Raw genomic sequence first — 20,264 nt, 5'->3', positions numbered from 1 at the left:
TCCCTTCCCTTCCCTTCCCTTCCCTTCCCTTCCTTCTTTCCTTTTGGACAGGATCTCTCTATGTAGTGCAGGCTGGTCTTGAATCCACTTATGTAGCCCAGGCTAACCTCAAACTCACAACAATCCTCCTTCCTCGGCCTCCTAAGTATTGGGGATTATAGGTGTGCACCACCATGTCTGGCCAAATTTTATTATTTTATTTAGCTTATTTTTCTTCCATGTTGGACATTAAACCAGGGATGCTCTATCACGGAGTTACATTTCTGGCTCATTTTATTTTGTTCTTCCTTTTGAGATAATATCTCATTATGTCAACAGGACTGGCGTCAAGTGTGCAGTTCTCCTGCCTCAGCCTCCCAAGCGGCTTGGATCAAAGGTTGTGCTGCCACATCCAGCTCTACTTGTCTTTAAATATTAAATATTTTATGTTTGATTTTGCCCAATACATTTACAATTAAACTATAAATTGATAAAAGAAATTTGTGTGGGCATAGTTTTCAATGAAGAAGTTGATACTTCTCAATTATCCTGCTGCCAATTTCATTTGGTGCTTTTAGCAGTGTCGACTGTTACTTTAGATCCCTTAACACAAGAGGTTCCTGTGTGTAGATAGAGGCTGTTGTGCAAATAAGAAAAAATTATGGATTTCAAGAAATAAAAAATTATGTGTATGCTTGGCCATCCTTTTTGTCTGCTCTTAATACTAATGTAACTGCTACTTTTGGTGACGGATATGCCAGGAGATCAATTTTCCTACTCGTTCCATTTAAGCCTCAGGAGCTGATCCAAGGCTTTGCACTAGGTAGTCCCAGTTTATTTTCTTTCATTTAAGACAAGTTCTGGCCAAATTACCCAGAAGTGGAGGCTTGAACTCACAAGCCTCCTTCTTCAGCTTCCCACAGAAGGGGGGGCACCATCAGCCATGCCTAGCAGTTTTATCTTTTTCCAGCCTCGGAGCTGGAATTTGGGTGTTACACAGGCGGCAGCGCGACCGCAGGGCCGTGGCTGTGGTCCATCACACAGCGGAGCGACCTCGGGTACCTGTTGGACAGCGGCGTTCTCTCAACGCATCTGATCTGAATGGTGCTGAGCTCCTGCACGCTGCCTCGGTGGCTTCCTGACGCGTGGGCATTGGGGATGCGGAAAGATTTTTTGTGTCGTCGTGAACAGCAAGTGCTGGTGACTCCTTGTGAGGAGAGAGAGGGGCTCTGGCTCGAAGGGCGGTTCACGGTCGCCACCTCCATGCAGCTTTCTTCGAAGACCTGCTCATCCACAAACTCGTGGTTCTGTTTATACCGGGAAGAAAATGTGAAAAATCAGACACCTTTTTTTTATGTTAAAAAGGAAAAAAATAGATCTGTTTAAATCTTAAAGTTTGACTTGATCTGATAGAGATAACTACCACGATTTTCATAACAGAATATCAGAGCCACCTCTTTTGTCATTTGTGTGGAAATAAAAGCTCTCCAGTTAGACCCAACAGTCGGGAGACGTACGCTGATGCAGGGTCCACTCATAGACTAACTTCATGTTGAAGTGTCATTTATGAATTTAAGCGTAAAAGTAGCAAGTTATAAAATAAAGGGGAAACATTTAAAATGATATAGGTAATATTATAGGAAATTTATAAAATTGATATTTATTTGATTTTTTAAAATAGACTGCAGTTTTGAAAAAGATACCATTTTAAAGAATGTGCCAAGCTAGATCGAGTGGTATGACTAGCAAACTCCTTCACATGGACTGCAACGTTTTTAGTTAAAAACCTGAGACCCTTTCTTAGGGGCTTCCCTCAAGTGCCCCGGATGTAGAAGACTGACTGACAGTTAAGCAAGCAAGATGTAGCCCTCAGCAAAACCGTCCTTTGACTCAGGAGGAATTAGCGCTAAGCTTCTGGGGCTGCTTTCTCACCTTTGTGGAACCCCACGGGCTCCACTCATGCGTTCAGTCCATGACCACAACTTTTCTACCTCTGTCCCCCATCTTCCTAACTGCCAGCTGGCAGGCATCACCTACATACTGGGACTTTATTTGATAGAAGCGTTGCTTATATTTTATTTTAAAAATGTTTAATAAAGGATTGCTTTCAAAAAATGTCTATGTAGGAGTTTTACCTGAGGAAATATAGGGAAAAATATTTTGTGTCTGATCACTAGAAAATGACTTCAATTACTATTTTTCCTTTATGTGAACGGGAAAAGTCTTATCATAGAAGGGTCACATGTACTGAATTTCACTTAACCATCTCTCTTCCTAAAGTATTAGTAAAACAATTGAAGCAATTCACTGGGTAATAGGAAATAGATTGTTTAAATTACTCATTTTGTCATTTCTTTGCTGAGAGAAGCATTTTGAAATACATGAAATTTACCATTCTACTGTTTAGAGTCCAGCATATAATATGACAAGACAGAATTTCATGTTAAATATTAAACTTCAGAGAAAAAATAGTGCACAATATATTCACAATCTGTCTCCTCTTACAAGGTAAAATTCACACATATAATGCGAGTCATAATGTACAAGATTTTAATTTATCTCAGTAGTGGTTGGAATTAAAGAATTCATTCTGTTATTGCTTAAATGTATGAGTAGGAAGTACAACATAAACTACATTTGTTGGTGTTAAAATCATTTGATTAAAATAAACTTCAATGGTAGTACAGTGATAAAAGTAAAAGTAAAAGAGAAATGCGTTCTATCATTAATGCAATTGTTTATCTTTCTAAGTGTTATCCTAACAGATTATGTTTATTTAAAATGCAAATATCTGCATCTTTAGTTAAAATGCAAATATGATTGCTGTAGGCTGCTAAATTAGGTAGAAATATAGGCAGACAGACAGGGCCAGGTCCTCAAGGAGACAGCATGGAACACAAGATACCTTGCAACTGCAAGAGATGGATGCTGTGGGCCAGACCTAGAGACTAAAGATCGAACAAATGCTTCCCTCTCTAAAGATAAGCATCTGGGATTGATCTTTACCTTGAGGAAGCCGGGAAGAGTCACTAATCCAACTGCTACTGGCTGGCTACTGGATAAACTCCTGTTCTACATTCATGCCTGCTTGCTATGACTTACTTCCCCATTTGGTCCTGGACTTAATCAATTTTACCTGAGCAATGGTGCTTGTAATCCACTGGTTGACCAGAGTTTTGTTGCACCTCATGCCCACTTAAGAGAGCTTCCATGTTCTCCACCTTAGACCCATATGGTTTTACTCTATAAAAGTCCCTGGAGGAGACAGCTTCCTAGGGACAACCTGGCGGGGCCCTCTTTCTGTCCCTCTCTCGGACAGAAGCTTTCTTTCGCCCAATAAATATACTCTGCTCTTAACCTCTGTTTGTTCCTAAAATTCATTCTTTGGTTTTAGAGAACAAGAACTCATCCCAGGTACCTTTCAGGTGGGGAGTTTCATTTACCCTATATCATAATCATGTAATTACTCCAGCAAAACCACTCAAATAACTTTCTGTTTAGCAAGATAAATATGAAATTGTCATGTACCTGCAGAAGCAGCATCGCCTGGCTATCCCTTTCTTTCTGCCTCCGAAGGCCAGCTGCAAATGTTCCCTCTCCTCATCCTCCTGTTCTTCCCGCACCCACCCCAAGGCTACGTGCTGCCTTCTTTCCATCACCTTTCAGCTCCTTGCTTCCTCTGCCCAACCCGCGTAGTTGCAGGTTCTCTCAGGAGGATCTTCCTCGGCTGGGCCACTGGGGGCACTGCCCTCAGGCTCCCTCTGCTGTGGCCCCATTGTTGCTTCCTCTGTTCACTGCGTCCTCCAGGGACAACCATATTTCCTGTCTGTCTCACCCACAGAGGCTCCGTGGGGGCAGAAGCTAGACTGATTTCATTGTTTGTCATGCATCTTGGAAACAATTTCATGTTTATCTTGCTAAATATAAAGCTATTTGAGTGGTTTTACCAGAGTAATTACATGATTATATTTGCATTTTAACTAAAGATATAGACAGGCAAGAAAGCAATAGGCAGTGTTTGTTGAATGATGACAACTTGATGGTGAATACCCTGGAAATGAGAGTGCTGACAGTGTGGCCCCAGTGAGCAGACAAGCTCACTGTGACAGTGACAGGCCAGCCAGAGAGGGGACATGCAGCTTCACTCGGCACCTGGGGTGGCCGGTGATTAAATGTGTCATTTAAAAAAACATGAAGCAGTTTTTATCCTCTACCTTAATTCATTACATCTGTGAAGAAAAAAAAATGCTTATAGTGTTTCCCCCTTTTTGTTACTGCTATTGAGAGTCTTCATTCAGATGTCAGAAACACTTGAATTTTCATTCTTTTCCTTTTTCATTAGTATCTTAAAAAGGAAGAAACGATACTTTATTGGACTAGCTAGCAGAAGACAACATCTGCATTTAACCGATACTTTAGACTAGAGATGAGACACCAACCACTAAGAATAATGCATCTTAAGTCCCTAACATAATTTCCACATTGATATGTCACTGTAGTCTTCCAAAGTAATTTTAAATGCTCTGAGCTTTCTGTTGTCTTTCAGCATATTTCTCAGTACTGCCTAGAGGGAAATCATGCTCGGAGACATCACACATGCCCCAGAGCAAATGGGCTTACTGGGCAGAGGCAGGCTGCTACAGCAGCGCCGCGGGCTCCTTACCGTGGTTTTCTCCAGGCAGTGCAGCAGGTGGTGGTGCTGGGTTTCAAAGCTGGAGCCCGATTTGGTAACAAAGGCCTGCTCTTCCTCCGAGGACTGTTAACACAGAGAAGACAGAGTGCTTTCTACTTTATTTGCAAATAACCTTAACCCTAGCTACACATTCGCACAGAGAGCTCTGGCCTATTTTCTGAGATTCACTGGCAGCACTGTATTTATTTTTTAACCAAAAGGGACAAATATGTAGTTGCTTATAAATTGGATATACATTTTATCAAATTATAAGTAAAGTCTTTTATAATATGCCTCCCTGAATTTAAAATTTAAATCTCTTTTCCTCATTCAATGACTACCTTTGTAAACCTGGAAGCCTTGCCTTTGAATAATAAAATTTAACGAGGTAGTTAGATAACCTGAAGCCTCTATTTAAATAGTTACCAAACAAGCTCTTGGTGTCACAGAGTCAAAGAATGAATTTGTGAACCAAAAGGCAGAAATTAGGAGAGCTTTTCCTGGAAAAAGTAAAAAGCTGGAGGTGGATGTCCTTCACGGGGTGGGGGGTTTCTGAAGGGAGTTCAAGTTACCCTCTGTCCTGCTCCTAAGGGAGAGGCAGAGGTGCAAACTGAGTTTAAAGGAAATGAGTTAACTTGCATTTCTAGGAGAGATAGGGAGGGGCTGTTAACTAACTTAGTGTACTCCGAATAAAGCCATCTTGCTGCGCTGTATCCACCTCCAGTGAGCTCTGGATAAGAGCCTCCCTACTCCTATCTTAACTGTTTATCTTTCACTCTAGTGTTTTCTTTTACATTTCTTTCTTTCTTTCTTTCTTTTTTAAACTAATTTTATTGAGAAAAAATTGCAATGTGACAGCTTCAAAACAGGTTGGTAGGAGTTACAACAATTAATACATTGCATATTGTTGTCTTTGTAGTAGTCACTCATAGCACAAGATGCAGACATGATATCCTGTCCAAACACTATTAGTATAGATCTTTCTTCTCATTGAATTAGGAGAATGTAGCTATATATCCTAACTATTTTGTATATACAGATACAAAATTGTCCTTCATTTATGTCATCTTTTTATGTTCAGTTTTGTCAGAGATGGGTATTCCACTGTCATCCAAATATTGTAGGTGCATGAATTCAGCAAAAGATTCCAATATAATCCAGTACTCCACAATAGTAGTGGGTTATCCACAGGACTGGCAATGTCTGAATCTGTTGACTTGAGCCTTCCACAGCTCAGCATATTAACATGGCTTCACTTTTCATATCTTGTTTCTACACTTTTCTGCTGGATGGTTAAGATCAAGATAAAACAAGACCTATATAACAAGAAATGTAACTTTTGTATCTGACACGGTCAGTCAAGTCCCCTCAGGATTTATCCTGAAACCCTGTACCGCAGTTTGTAGATCCTTTGTCAGTGTCAGCCATGTGGATGAGTCATGGCCATTGCTTGACCAATTTGCTCTCTGAAAAAGCCTGAGAGAATGTTTTCTCTCCATGTGACTCTCTTTAGGCACATACTACATTCCTTGTGGCTCCATAATCTACATTTTTAAGCTTAGCTAGTTGCTTGAATTAGTACTCTATTTTCTTTTATCTGACCCTGACTGCCTAGTATTCAGAAAAACTAAACTAAACTCCAATGCTATCAGGCTACATACATTAAATATGTCCTGTAAGGAAAGATGATTGATCTTAACTATTAAAGGAAAGTTTTTTTTTTTTTTTTTTTTTGGTGGAACCGGGGATTGAACTCAGATACTTGCGTTTGTCAGTCAAGCGCTTATCCTACTGAGCCATCACCCCGGCCCCTAAAGGAAAGTTTTGAGGTAAAAGTTTCTCATGTTTTTTTTCAGAACCAAAAATGAACTGAATGAATAAACAGTGTTCTCTCTCTGTTAAGAAGTGAAAAAAAATGTCACACCATGTTCTGCCCTATCTCCAATCCAACTGAACTTTAAGGAACATAAGTAATTTTGAAATAAACAGAATTAGGCATTTAAATAGTTAAGCATTTTTTAACCTCTAATATTAATGAGATATAAAGATACTATTGCCTGTTATGAATAGGAATTGTGATTCCTTGGCAATATTGCATAATATAGCTTCTAACCTGCTACAGCCAACTGGAATGTGTAGGGGAAGTTATAAAAGAAGGACACTTTTGTTGTTTCAGTAGCCATTTCCATGATTACATACAATAAAATTTTATCTTTAAGTAGAACCAGATCAATGTGACACCAATAAATAGATCGTTAACAACAGCGAGGTGCTTGACTGTACCTGCAGCTGGTTGCTGAGTAAACCGTTGCGTTTGCTCTGCATGTACGCGTTCGCACTTCCGCTCTTGGCTGCCCGGATCCTGGCCAGTCTGGCTTTCTGCATGAGAGGAAAGGTGAATGTCTCATTAGCGCTTGTGAATCACTTTCTTGAGACAGCCAGTGATGGCATGCTTCTGTAATCCTACTGTCAGCACCCAAGTCTCTAAAATATATTTAAGGCAGTTTCACACGTAACTATTACAAGTGAGCCCTCCCTCTCCTTTCTATTTTGGTTGATATTTATCAGTAAAGTCAGCTTAATACCTCAGAGCTGGGTCATGTATTTAAGAATTATAGTCTTTACAGTAAAATCAAGTTATTTCATTACTATTTCTCTCAATTTCTCTCCATGAGGAGAAAAATAATAGTATTATTTGACTTATATTTTCACTTATCCTAATTTGAGTAACTTAATGAAATGAAAACCAATAGTTCAGCAAATCAGCTGCCAACTCCTTTTCATTTAAAGTAATGTCCTTCTTTAAATTAGCAACTAAGTTCCAGGAAGCAATTTCATTTCTCCCTGTTTCCTTTCCATTCTTCTTTCCTTCAACTTAAATTTCATTTGTGTAATTAGCTTGTTAATTTAACCAAAGTAGGGCTCATGCTGAATAATATGACTTTCTAAACAAAACCCTTGAAACCATTTACTCTGCCAGCACAGGGCCACATAACTTTACGCTTATTTGATTTCTGTTTCACTCTTGGACCTGTGGAAATGAAGAAAAAAAAAGAATCTATTCAGAAAGATTTGTGAGGTTACTTTTAATTTTTTAAGCATTTTCCATATAGAGCATGTCATTCAATTCAGAGAATTTCAGGTGGTCACTTCAGTTGTTGTAGTAATCATGGCCGGCTCAGTATTCCTGAGCAGACCCATGATTAGCCTGGCATCTGGTGCTGCATTCTGCTTCGTACCTGCTGCTGGATACCTGCCTGGAGACTGCCATGGGGGGATGACTGCCTGGAGAGCACGACTTCGCTGTCCATTTTGTACATACGACTTGCATCCTGCAGGTGTCTGTACAGCATGACCGGGATGGCTAGGGTCAGGACTTCCTTGGAAACTTACCCACTCTCCATTTCCCTTTCTTACAGACATAAATACTATTTGTAGTCTCAAGCTCTAATTTTAATAAAAACTTTAAGAATGTATTTTTTAAAATGGAAAAGATATGGATACACAGCAAAAAACTGTAAGGCAGACAAGTCCATGTCAACAAGTAAGTCTGTCAGATCACGGAACCATCTTCCTCTTGTGGTTCAGAGGCAATGACTGGAAATATTTCCAGGGAAATATATCAGAAGCTTTCTAAGCACAGAAAACCACTACAATATACTCCTCAGACTTTTCTGGGCTTTGCTGCTGTGGGCTACTATATTTTGGAACCTCTTCCACATATCCAGGCATAGACTCCCCTCATTTTTATGGATGGATCATATGCTGCTGTGTGAGTGTTGCATCATTTATTTAGCAAGTTGACAACGTATTAATTTTTGAGCCTCTTTTGTTACTAAAGCAATGCTGCCTGCTATGAACATCATGGAGAACTTATGTGCAATAAGATTCCTGAAAGTTGGCCAGTGAGAGAGCTCAGCAGACTAAAGTGCCTGCTTAGGCAAGTGCAGGGACCACAGTGTGATCCCTGGTACCACATACCTTGCCAGCTCTGCCCTCAGGATGGGCTGAGCCAGCCAGAGTCTGGGTGTAGTGGCTCAGGCCTGCAATCCCAGTGCTGGGGAGTGTGAAAGCAGGAGGATCACTGTGAGTCTGAGCTGCGTAGTGAGACCCTGCAGCCACCAAATAAATAAATAATAATGATAATGATAATAATAATAATACAAGATACCTGAAAGCAAAGTTATGTCTAATTCAAAGGATGTGTGTGTATATGTACATATATATGTGTTTATTCATACATTTTCACCAAATTTTCCTTCGAAGTTATTATACCAATATGTTCCTTCATTTGTAGATTTGAGAGTAGCACTGAAGTGTCTGAACTCTCAAAATAGATTTAAAATATTTTGGCTTTCACTCTACCACTCTTCCTTCTTTCACTCCTAAATTTATTCTTCCCATATGCTAGTTCCAGGGTAAAATATATTGTACAAAGATCACATTTATAAGCAATAGGAAAAATAGACACATCTCACTTGTCTGTGTAATGTTTGGTTACTGAAGATCCTGGATCAGTGTTGGAGAACTTTTAACTTCAAAAGCTATATACAGGGCTGGGGAGATGGCTCAGTAGAATAAGCACTTGCCTGGCAAGCACAAGGACCTGAGTTTAATCCCCAGTTCTGCCAAAAAAAAAAAAAAAAAAAAAAAGCTATATACTTCGGGCCAGAGTTTCAGGTTAGAGGCACCGAAACAATGGCAAGTGACAAGCACATTTGGAAATGACTTAAAATCAAACTTATTAGAAATAAACCATTTATATTTTGTGTTCCAAAATGTGGTTATTGATAAAGTCTCATATGTACAGTATCTTTGATCTCCTAGTCATTGCCTTTATTTGTTTTTTCTCCTCCTTCTTCCTCCTACCTCTTCTGTGTCTTCTCTCCCTCTTTCCCTTTGTTTCTGTCACAGCTACAATATATAATATTGTCATATCATAGTTACTAGTCTTACTATGCCATCTCCAAGCAGTTAGCACTGCGAAATATTACTTTCTTCCAACCATAAGACATGTACAATAATGAGAAATATTGTCCAGCAAAGCAAAATGACATATATTTTCATCATACAATGACAAAATTACATACAATAACAACTACCACAGAGGTAGTGCTACCTGTAGAGAAAAAATAAGTTGTTTTAGAGAAAAGGCTATTTTTGCTAGAAAAATAAACTCCCATCTTAATTTCAGTCTTGACTTTTCCTTTGCTTCGCTATAATACTGTCTGAGCTAATTGCTTTAATAGGTTCTGTGGAGCGCCACATCAAATATCGGTTGAATGCTAGCCTTTAAGATCTGTGATTGCATCTTTGTTTCCAGCAGGTAATTGAGGGAAATTATTCTATAAAGATATTTTAGAAAATCACTTTACTTCTGACCTACTCAGTATGACATTCTTGGCAATTCTGGCTGAGCAATTAAAAGGCCAAAAGAAAGCAATTCTTCTAGTCCCCCACCAGGACTCTTGTAGGATACATAACTTGGTGTGGCAAAGCACCAGCAAGTTGTATGGAAATTAAGGAAAGTTTTCAGCAAATACTTTAGACTATATGGAAAGTATGAGGCTCCTTAAAAAATCAATTAAAAATAGGGTTCATATCACCAGTTTAAAGCAACAGTTCTGTGATTATTTTTGACTTATGCATCTACTTAAGAATTACTGATGGTGTTTGGGAAATGTTGTCTTTGAAGCACATTTCTGTTGTTCACCTCAATTTTTCATGAACTTAGTTTTTGCCCAATCTTATCTCAGCCATGTTTCTCAAATTTGGATCCAAGAAATTATATAAATGTAGTGGGCAAAATCCAAACCAACCAGATAAAGCAAACAACTGTAATCTGTGGTCAAGGAAAAATCGGGACATGCTGAGATGTTACACATGTTTCTTTGCTGTGGGATTTCCAAAGCACACAGGAGGACAAGAAGAAGGATGCCGTGTGCAGTATTTCTTTCTTTTTTATTTATTTATTGTGTGTGTGTGTGTGTGTGTGTGTGTGTGTGTGTGGCCAGTTCAGACCACCAGGGGGCAGGGCTGGCTGGCATGTGGTGCTGGGGGATTGAACTGTGGTCCCTGTGCTTTGCTTAGCTTAGCTTGTTCTAAGTAGGTGCTTTAGACCACTGAGCCATCTCACCAGTCCCCAGTATTTCTTAATTTAACACAAAACCCTTTTAGTGTGGAGTTTTCAGAAACTAGTATGTAATGGAACCCAAAGGTTTTATCATACACAACATTTTACAAAGTACTCCAAATGACATTATATAACTTTATAATCTCTTTTGGAATAGAGGCCGGGATGAGATCAGAGAAAGATCTGTAATTAAATGCTATTAACACAAGGATTTCTGTACATGGGTACCCATATTGTAAATGAGGTGTGAAGTAGATTGTGGACTGTCTTGTTATCAAATCAAAAATGTTTCCAATAATTTTAAAAAATAAAAGCATGTTATGCAGCTTAAGGGTGACATAGATGAGGTGCCTCTTTGGGTAATCTAAGGCAATTTTTATTCCTCAAATATCTATCCTCTTACTACCCATCTCAGGTGTTCTAGAAATTTCACTTACTTGTTTATTTTATTTAAGATTTAATAAAATGCTTCGTGTGGGTTTAGCATAGTAAGCTTTATCAGCTTCTAAAAATTTAAAGAGTTTATTGGAATCTTTCCACTTGCTAAGAAAATAGCTGCCCTAGAAATGAGACAAGTTGTTGCCAAACAATAATGAAAATGAGAGAGTGGAAGGAAGTCAGTGGAAGACAGTGCAATTTCCCAGCTTCACAGCTCGTTTAGTGCTGGCAATGGCAACCCTGTGCAGAAACAGGGTTGGGATGTGGGCCATGGAAGGAAGTGGACAGCTCCAAAGTGGGTGCAGAGGGAACGGAAGGATGCACAAGCGATCAGCAGGGGTAACCATGCTTGCTGACTTATTTTCATTTTACTTATTATTTTTTAGTGCTGAAGATGGAACTCAGGGTCTCACACTACTGTTTTTAACTGGTCCTGGGAATGTCCACATCATAATAATGGACCGCACCATCAAGGTAAGACTTTGTTTTCCACACCTTGCTCTTTCACTCATTATCCAAACACTAAACCTTGAATCCTGAGTAGGAGTTTTCCAGGAAGCTACTTTAGGTAATGAAGAAAAGGGTGGAGCTCTGAGAGCATATGTGAATCAATGAGGCAGAAACCTAGAATGGATACGGAGAAGCTCAAAATCTACACACTCTTACATCTGTTTATAACAAGTATTATCATTATTTATTTATTGGATACAGGGTCTCACTATGCAGTTCAGACTTGTAGTGAACCTCCTGTTTCATTTTCCCTAGCACTGGGATTACAGGTGTGCACCACCATGCCCAGTTTTGGGGCTGGCACTGCGTGTCCAAGACTCAGGGGCTGGCATGGCATGCAGTACTAGGAATTGAAGCCGGGTGCCTGTGCTTGCCAGGCAGGTGCTTATGACCTTTGAGCTACCTCCCTAGCCTATTATTACTTTTATGAAACAGGTTCTCCCTCTGCAGTTCAGGATGCCTTTGAGCTCACTATGTAGCCCAAGTTGGTCTCGAATTTGCAGAGACCCCTGGCTCAGCCTCCAGAGTGCTGAGACTGCAGCCATGCATCCCACTCTCGGTTAATAACAGGTAATTATGAAGTGATAAATACTATCAGATTATCTACAGATGTTTGGGGTAGGGATTTAATGGTGATTTAATAGAATCACAAGTATTTCTTGAGTGTTAGTTAATTTAGAATTATGTCTTAAAAATTCTTTTATTTGGACCTTGCTAAATAAAATAGGCAATGATTTTCAAAAGGTGTTTCCCAAATCAGCACAGCTGTATCACCTGGGAACTTGTTAGAAATGTAGATTTTCAAGCTATAACTTGAAACTGCAGAATCAGATACCAACACTGTACTCTGGGGCAAATGTGTGGTTCAACAGGCTTTCCAGATGAGTCCAATTAACCAAGTGTTTTAGAACTACCACAGTAGGGTCTGAAGGAAGACTAAATTTTGGTAAAATCTATCTGTATGAATGTCAAAAATTTTTCTTGTCAAAAGTTAGGTATTTTAGGGGCCAGGGAGATGGCTCAGTGGAATAAGTGCTTCCCTGGCAAGTGCAAGGGCCTGAGTTCAATCCCCAGGTCCGCGAAAAAAAAAAAAAAAAAAAAAAGTTAGGTATTTTACTATACATTGGGTCATTCATCCTAATCATCTTACTGTACCTGAATTATCCATAGGAAAATCCCCATAGATAACTAAGGATTCATTCAACATCTGAATAATGCTAGAATTTGGGGGACTTGGGCTTTAACCAATTGCTTTGTGCAAGTCATCTATAAAATGGAGACACTTCTTCCTTTATCAGTTGATTTTGACTACTACAAATGACATATATAAAGCATGTGGAACGCACTAGAAATTCTACAGAGAATTGTTGTTGCTAGTATTAAATTATAATTACTATGATTATATCATAAAAAGGTCAGCCTCGTGAGTTTGTGAGTATGCACGTGATTGTGAGAACTGATTCATATTTTAAAATGGGCTTCTTGCTTCAGAAACTTTTTTTTTTAATGTTTCCTTTATTTACTTTTTTCTTTTTATGGTCAGCTCAGCCCACCCTGGGGGCGGGGCTGGCATGGCATGTGGTGCTGGGGATCGAACCGAGGTCCCTGTTGTTGCCTAAGCTTGCCTAAGCAGGTGCTCCAGACCACTCAGCTATCTCGCCAGCCCTTGCTTCAGAATCTTAACTCTCCACCATTTCAGTGGGCATTCCATAGGAATCAATTCAATTGGAATTTCTCAAATGCATATTGCGTTTATTTCATTCTTTTGCTTGGAGCTGGAAAATTATTAAACACCAAAAAGTCTGATCTAGACAGCCATTTGTGCTCTTAGTAACCTGGGTGATAGCTGGTATTCACAAGGATTGTTTTCACTCATGCATTGCCTTGGGATTAAAATGCTTCCATTTGATCCATACTGCCTCTTGGAATTACCTTGGAGTCTTTTTTTTTTTTTCCTGATGATAAATTCTAAGGTCAATTTTTATTTCTACAAAAAAGCCAATCAAAACAATATAAAACACATTGAAAGATATTACTGAGTGAGCTTCAAGTGGAGCTTGACTCTGAAAAGACTGAATCCAAATGGGAAGGGCTGTCTTGTTCCTGGGCTGGGCCACCAGCTGTGCTGAAAGGAAGGGGCCAGCAGGTGCCCCAACAACCACAGACTGAGGCCAGATACAAAGCCGAGTGCATTCAATTGCAATGCCACAGAGGGCCAAATTGTGCCAAGGGAGGGGCGTGGTGGGGTTGCTGTAGAGAGAGGAGTCGCAGAGCTCTGTGACACATTCCAGATGGAGATCAGGGATGGATGTGCTGGGAATTTGAAATGGATATTCTGGCTTCTGCTTTGCCTGTGCTGACCAGTGCATCTTCAAACATGGCTGCAGGGAAGGTGCCAAATCTTGTCCTCTAGCACCTTTCCAGTGAGAAATTCATCAACATCTCTACAAGCAGTGTGCTCAGCTGGCAAGCTTTCCCTCTGGAGTCACCAGGCCTGGCACTGAGGGTTTCCCTACACGGGTCAGGTAAGGCTGCAGTTCAATTAGGTATACACAGACAGCAGGGCTTGCCCACTGAATCCACACAGTTGTGGAAATATGAGCCAGAATTTTATAGAAGCTGGGTGGGCTTCCCTTTGCAGGGCTTTTTTGAGGGGTGAAGTGGGAGATTAGTGGCTTGGTTTGTAATTTTTTTTGAAAGGATGTTATAGACTGGCATCAGAATTTGAATCACTTCCCATGGAGGGCAGTGTGACGTGGGAGAAGAAAACCACCAGAGCCATTTCTTCTCCCTTGCAGAAAAGATGGGACCTGGGTCTTAGGAAGTGATCCATGAAAGATAAATTGAACGCAGAGCAAGTAGGAGATGCAAGAGCACAGGAGAAGGTGAACCACAACCGTTTTTTAATCTTATGAGTTAAATATAACTTGAGGATTTTGGGTAAATTTGGACAAGAAAAGAAACACCACATTTTTGAAGTAGATTGAAGCAGTGATTTTTAAAACAAAGCAGAATTAGAATACGTTAGAAATTTTTAATCCTTTCTTTACAGGTTACTAGATCACTTTTGATTAAGAAAACTGTAGAAAGTTAGTAACTGCCACAAGTGAACACCAGGTGTGGCACATGTCAATTTTCCACAGAGTCCTGCTTTGCAGGATATCTGAATGCACTGCGCGGGGTCTCTGTTCACACTTGCTGGAATCATTTGTGGCAGATTTTAGTCCACACGTCACTTTTCCCCATATTTCTTTGTAAACTCTCCAGCATTCTTACAGTATTTTTCACCGTCCTTAAGAGTATCCTTCAGCTAGGTCAGCCTGGAGTGGGTGCTCAGGCTGGAGGTCATTCACCTTCATGAGGGACTGGATTACTTGGTCAGTCTTGATGGCTGGCTTCTAGTTCTCAGCACTAATTACTGGCAGGCAAACTTGCCCTTTTTCATCGATGTTTGGGTGATAGATTTTTGTTTTAAATGTGGTCTTTGGTGGTTTGAATGTATACTCTGCTGGAAAGTTGATTTCAATTCTAAAGGCCCCCTTATCATTCGAGGGTTGTCTATCAGCCTTCTTCTGGCAGCCATCTTGGATCTGGTGCTGCTACTTTCCCCTACCTTGGAGTATTAATCAGACCTGCTTCAGAAATTGCACTGCAGACATTGAGGGGAAGACAGCCTGACCACAGCCAACACAGGCCCTACCAAATCGCTGTTTTGCAACCAAGAAAGTCAAAGCCAAAGGGAAAGGACAGTCCCAAGCCAGAGTGAAGATTAACACAGCTTCAGTTGAAGATATAATCAACTTGGAAGAGGTGGATAAAGAAATGAAGTCTAGGGCCGGGGAGATGGCTCAGTGGAATAAGCGCTTCCCTGGCAAGTGCAAGGGCCAGAGTTCAATCCCCGGTTTTGAAAAAAAAAAAAAAAAAAGATTAAGAAATGAAGTCTATGCTAGAAGTACCCAAGGATAATTTCAAGAAGACTTAATATGAGGACTTCACCAGGATCCTTTGACCATATTACTGTGGTAAGGACTGATGGGAAGCTTGCTTTAAACCAGATTTGCTAGATTACCATGAAGTCACCACAGTTGATTTGGGTGAATATGGCCAACTTCCCAGAGTACACAGCTGCAGCTATCAAGGCTGTAAAAGAAAGTGGAATGAATCTGACCCCAGAAGTGTAAGGGACGCTGATTTGGGTACCTATTCCTAAAGTAACCAGGGAGCACAGGGAGATGCTGGTGAAACTGGCCAAACAGAATATCAACAAACCCAAAGACTTTTAAGGAGGGTTTCTACGGATGCAAATGAATAAGCTGAAGAAGTCAAAGGACAAGACTTCAGAGGACACCATTTGACTCACAGAGAAATAGATCAGCCAGAGGGTCGACTACACCATAGCAGAACTGGACAGGCATCTGGTAGTGAAGACCAAAGAATCTTGGATGAAAGTCTGGCAGGCCCAGCCACACTTCAGAACCCAGGTTCTAATGGTTCCCATAAGTGGCAAATTGGCCCTATCTGTCACCCCCTCCGTTCATATGGAAGGCTGCCACATTGCTGTCAGTCCACAGGAGGCCCAGCATTCTAGTAGGACACTGAGACTTGTCATTCTCTTCCTCCTTCCCATGCCTCCCCCATTCTGCTCTGAGCCTTCTAGTATGGAGCCCCCGAGAACATCTGCTGCTGGCAGAAGATCTTCACTTAGGTCTTAGCAGTGATGTCACCAAGGGACTGGGACTGTTGACAACTTAACACTGCCTGCTTGTCACCTCAGGAATCTTTACTTCAGACAGTCAGTCAGGTCCTGTTCCTGACTGTGACTGGACTGCTTTGTCAGAGGCTTATTTCACTAAGTGCTAAAATCTAAATACATTGGAAAGAAATAACAACAACAAAGGTGGAAAGGACAGAGTTGGCCTGGATGATCTCTAAGACCTGTATGTAAAACAATCAAAATGAGTGCTTTTGTCTCTGGGCCACCTTCACAATGCTGTGCTCTCTGCCTGGACCATTCTCCCACTCCTCACAGGCTGGTCCTTTTCCTCTTGTCACATCCCATGGGAAGTCTTCTCCCCCACCCCAACCCAGAACCCACTGTTGGCCCTCATAGCTCAATCTGCTTTTGAACCCTGATGATTGCTTTTGCTAATTATCCCATATTTTAGCATAATACCTGGAACATGTCGGTATTTCCATATTTGTGTCATGAATAAACTACATATAGTAGCTACTCTACAAAAAAATAAAAAATAAAAAAACAGCCATTCATAATGTTACTCTAATTAGGCAGCTTGAATGATGTTTTCACTGAATTGACTACCTGCTTGACTGAATTAGCTGGTTATTTTTGCATAACTTTTATATTTGTCAAGTTGCCCAGGCCTAGATAAATATAAACTGTCTTAGCCTAATGGAAGTATATTCTGCTGTTTTAAAAAAAATCTTTTGGCAAAGCAAATAGAAACTATCCTTTGGTAATTTATTTTGTTCCATATTTGTTCTGTTTTAGAGGATTACTCTCTGTTCATTGGCCACAGACTATTTACTAGACTAAGTTATTGAACTAGGTTATTGGGCCCGGCAGATAGCTCAGTGTCATAAGCGCCTGCCTTGCATACTCAAGGTTCTGAGTTTCATCCGCAGCACTGCAAAACAATGATAAAAAAATGATAGTAATGATAACAATAATAATCATAAACTCGGTCATTATATTTGGTTTTATTAATTCATTTTTTCTGGTAATATGCAAAACTCATTGTATCATCAGAAATTTAGAATATGAATGAAATTCTAGAGACACTTAAAAGGATTCATAAGCCACACTTTTCTTTCTTTCTTTCTTTCTTTCTTTCTTTCTTTCTTTCTTTCTTTCTTTCTTTCTTTCTTTTTTAATTTTTTAGGGAAGGGTTTGCTGGGTGTTTGCACTCATAGTGATTCACTTGTTTACAGCCTCCCAAGAGCTGGGATCACTCCAGCCCCTGTGCCTGCTTGCAGGTGCCTTAATCCACTGAGCTATTTGGCTGGCCCTAAGCCACACTTTTCAATTTGTTTTATAATATCATACTTATTTATTTTTGCTTTTTAAATTTAGTCAGGCAAAAAAGCTTTGGAAATATTCTAAGACTTTTTGAAAAGTCTTAAAACTTTTGAAAAATAACAGATATTTTGGGGGAATCACTGTAGCTGAAAATAGGATTTGTGTTCTTATAGTTTTCATGTAAGTAACTGCTTTGTTAAAGTAAGGGTTTCCAGAAGAGACATGGCTAAGTAGGTGGCAGGAGCGAGGCTTTCTGGAGTGGGCCTGCTACCTTAGGCCATGTCAGCAAGTACCCAACAGAGGGACTGTAGTTTGCATAGAAGTTCCTGGTACAGAGCCCTGAAATCCTTGCTTCCAGCTTTTCTTGAGAAGGCTGTGTCCTCCATCAGACTGTACCTACTCAGACTACTTTCTTAACATTTCCTGTTCACTGGACTACTGGTTCTCTGCAATCATGTTACCTCCAGTATTTATTACACTTCTCAGTAATAGCTAAAAGCTAGGTAGGTGTCCAAAAATGTGTAGCAGGTCCATAAAGCAAACAGCCCCAGGAAGCAAGCCTAATGCTTTACTCTAAAGAAAGAGAAATTTTGACAATGGAATAAATAGATTCTCTTAACAACATACTGTGTAACCATGCTGATTAACATGAACTTTCACAGAGGAATTTTATGAGGCTATACTTTACTAAAGATGCTACTGCTGGTCCAAAGCCAGACATATTTAAATCTGGACACGGTGGTGCACATCTGTAATACTGAACTCGAGGAGGCTGACCTAGATGCACTGCAAATCTGAGCCCAACCTGGGAAATGTAATGATTAATAGAGGGAAACTGTCTCAAAATAAAAAATAGAAAATGGTTGGATAGAGCTCAGTATGAAGGTCTTTGATTCAATACCCAGCACTGAAAGAAAAAAAGAGAGAAAGTACCTGCATATTTAAAGTGCAAACGTATTTAAACTCTAAAATTATATACTGATAGTAACAAAATTAGAAAAACAAATTTTTAATGTATTTAGTACAAGGTCTACAGGGTCTTACTACATAGATCAGATTCGCAGTGATCCTTCTGTTTTCAGCCTCCCAAGTGCTGGGATTACAGGTGAGCACCAACACGCCCAGTCTCAATCACCATCTCAGTGTAGCCTGGGGGTGAGGCTGGCACAGCGTGTTGGGGATTGAACCCAGGAACCTTCATCTGCCTAAGCAGGCACTTTCATCTGCTAAGCTATCTGGCCAGCCCAGAAAAATAATTTTTAAAATGTTAAGAATAAAAAAAATTGAGCCAGGGAGATGGCTCAGTTTTGGAAAAAGTGCTTTCCTGGCAAGTGCAAGGGCCTGAGTTCAATCCCTGGTTCCGCCAAAAAAAAAAAAAAATAATAAATAAATAAATAAAAATAAAAAAAAATGAACTGCATCAAAATTCCTATTTCACAGTAGTACCATGCTATAGAGAACATTCAGCTATTTTATTCGTAGTTATGAATAGGTGTTGGGTATTAAAAAATGATTCTACCTTCCATACCTTTTTTGGAGGCAGGGTTTCAATTGTAGTTCTGGATGACCTTGACTCATGTGACCCTGATTCACTATAGTGGCCTCTACTCTTGTGTTCTCCTGTCTCAGTTTCCTGGGTTACAAGTGTATACTAACATGCCAGGCTAAAAAAACGACACTGTGAAAAAAAATGTAAAAAATGATACTGTTTACAGAAGAAAGATGGGGTGACCAGGAAATGCACTGGAAAGACAGTGGTGTATGACCTGAAGGAACTATAGAATATATATAGCTAAGTAAAAAGGTTCCTGCATCTTCAAGTGGTTATTCTGACAAAGAATGGGAAGGGGGATGTGCTACTATTCTGTCAGTTTTCTGAGAAGCAACCCACTGTAGTATTTAAATACATGAACTTGGGAGCCAGACTGATTTGGATTGAACGGTGGCTGTTTAACTTACTACATAATTGGCTTTCTTTCTTTCTTTCTTTCTTTCTTTCTTTCTTTCTTTCTTTCTTTCTTTCTTTCTTTCTTTCTTTCTTTCTTTCTTTCTTTCTGTGGCTGGCTTAGCCCACCCTGTGGGTGGGGCTGGCGCAGCATGTGGTGCTGGGGATCGAACTGCAGTCCTTGTACACTTGCCTAAGCAGGCACTTTAGACTGCTGAGCTATCTCGTTGGCCCCTACATAAGTGACTTTAGACTTGTTCATTTCTTGGGTACTTCAGGATTCTCAGCTCTAGTGGGATGAATAATGGTAGCTAACTCTTTGGTTATTTGAAGACTATATGAATTAATTTTTAAAATAATTAAGTAAATGCTTGACACAAAGTATACTGCCAGGAGACATTAAATATTGGTAATATGAGTGTCTATATATGCATAAATTAGGGGGCCTGCCCCGTAGCTCAGTTCTTTAAGTGGCTGCTTCAACAAAGCAGTCAGGCTCCGGTTGCTTTGGTTCGATCCCCACAACACAAGACAGCCAGTCATGCCTTGA

At 40.0% G+C, this 20,264-nt stretch overlaps 1 protein-coding gene and 1 pseudogene across 3 annotated transcripts in view; one reads left to right on the top strand and one right to left on the bottom strand.

Annotated features, from left to right (window-relative positions):
• The window catches only part of Kcnd2 (potassium voltage-gated channel subfamily D member 2), a 540,162-nt gene that overhangs the window by 1,718 nt on the left and 518,180 nt on the right, over window positions 1–20,264 (bottom strand). Inside the window, exons 3-6 of one of the 3 annotated variants that reach the window (XM_012517372.2) lie at window positions 6,935–7,030; window positions 5,928–5,933; window positions 4,643–4,735; window positions 1,042–1,286 (exon numbers count right to left, since the gene is read on the bottom strand). In XM_012517372.2, coding sequence (XP_012372826.1) covers window positions 1,042–1,286; window positions 4,643–4,735; window positions 5,928–5,933; window positions 6,935–7,030 — 440 coding nt within the window. Of the gene's footprint in view, window positions 1–1,041; window positions 1,287–4,642; window positions 4,736–5,927; window positions 5,934–6,443; window positions 6,463–6,934; window positions 7,031–20,264 lie in introns of all 3 variants that reach the window. The other 2 variants (XM_023703425.1, XM_004643302.2) reach the window with 2 other exon arrangements.
• Window positions 15,667–16,444, top strand: LOC105743813 (annotated as a pseudogene).

Source organism: Octodon degus, unplaced genomic scaffold, assembly GCF_000260255.1.
Source record: "Octodon degus isolate 3935 unplaced genomic scaffold, OctDeg1.0 scaffold00170, whole genome shotgun sequence".
Taxonomy (NCBI): Eukaryota; Metazoa; Chordata; class Mammalia; order Rodentia; family Octodontidae; genus Octodon; species Octodon degus.
This window is presented reverse-complemented; position numbering and strand designations above follow the sequence as displayed.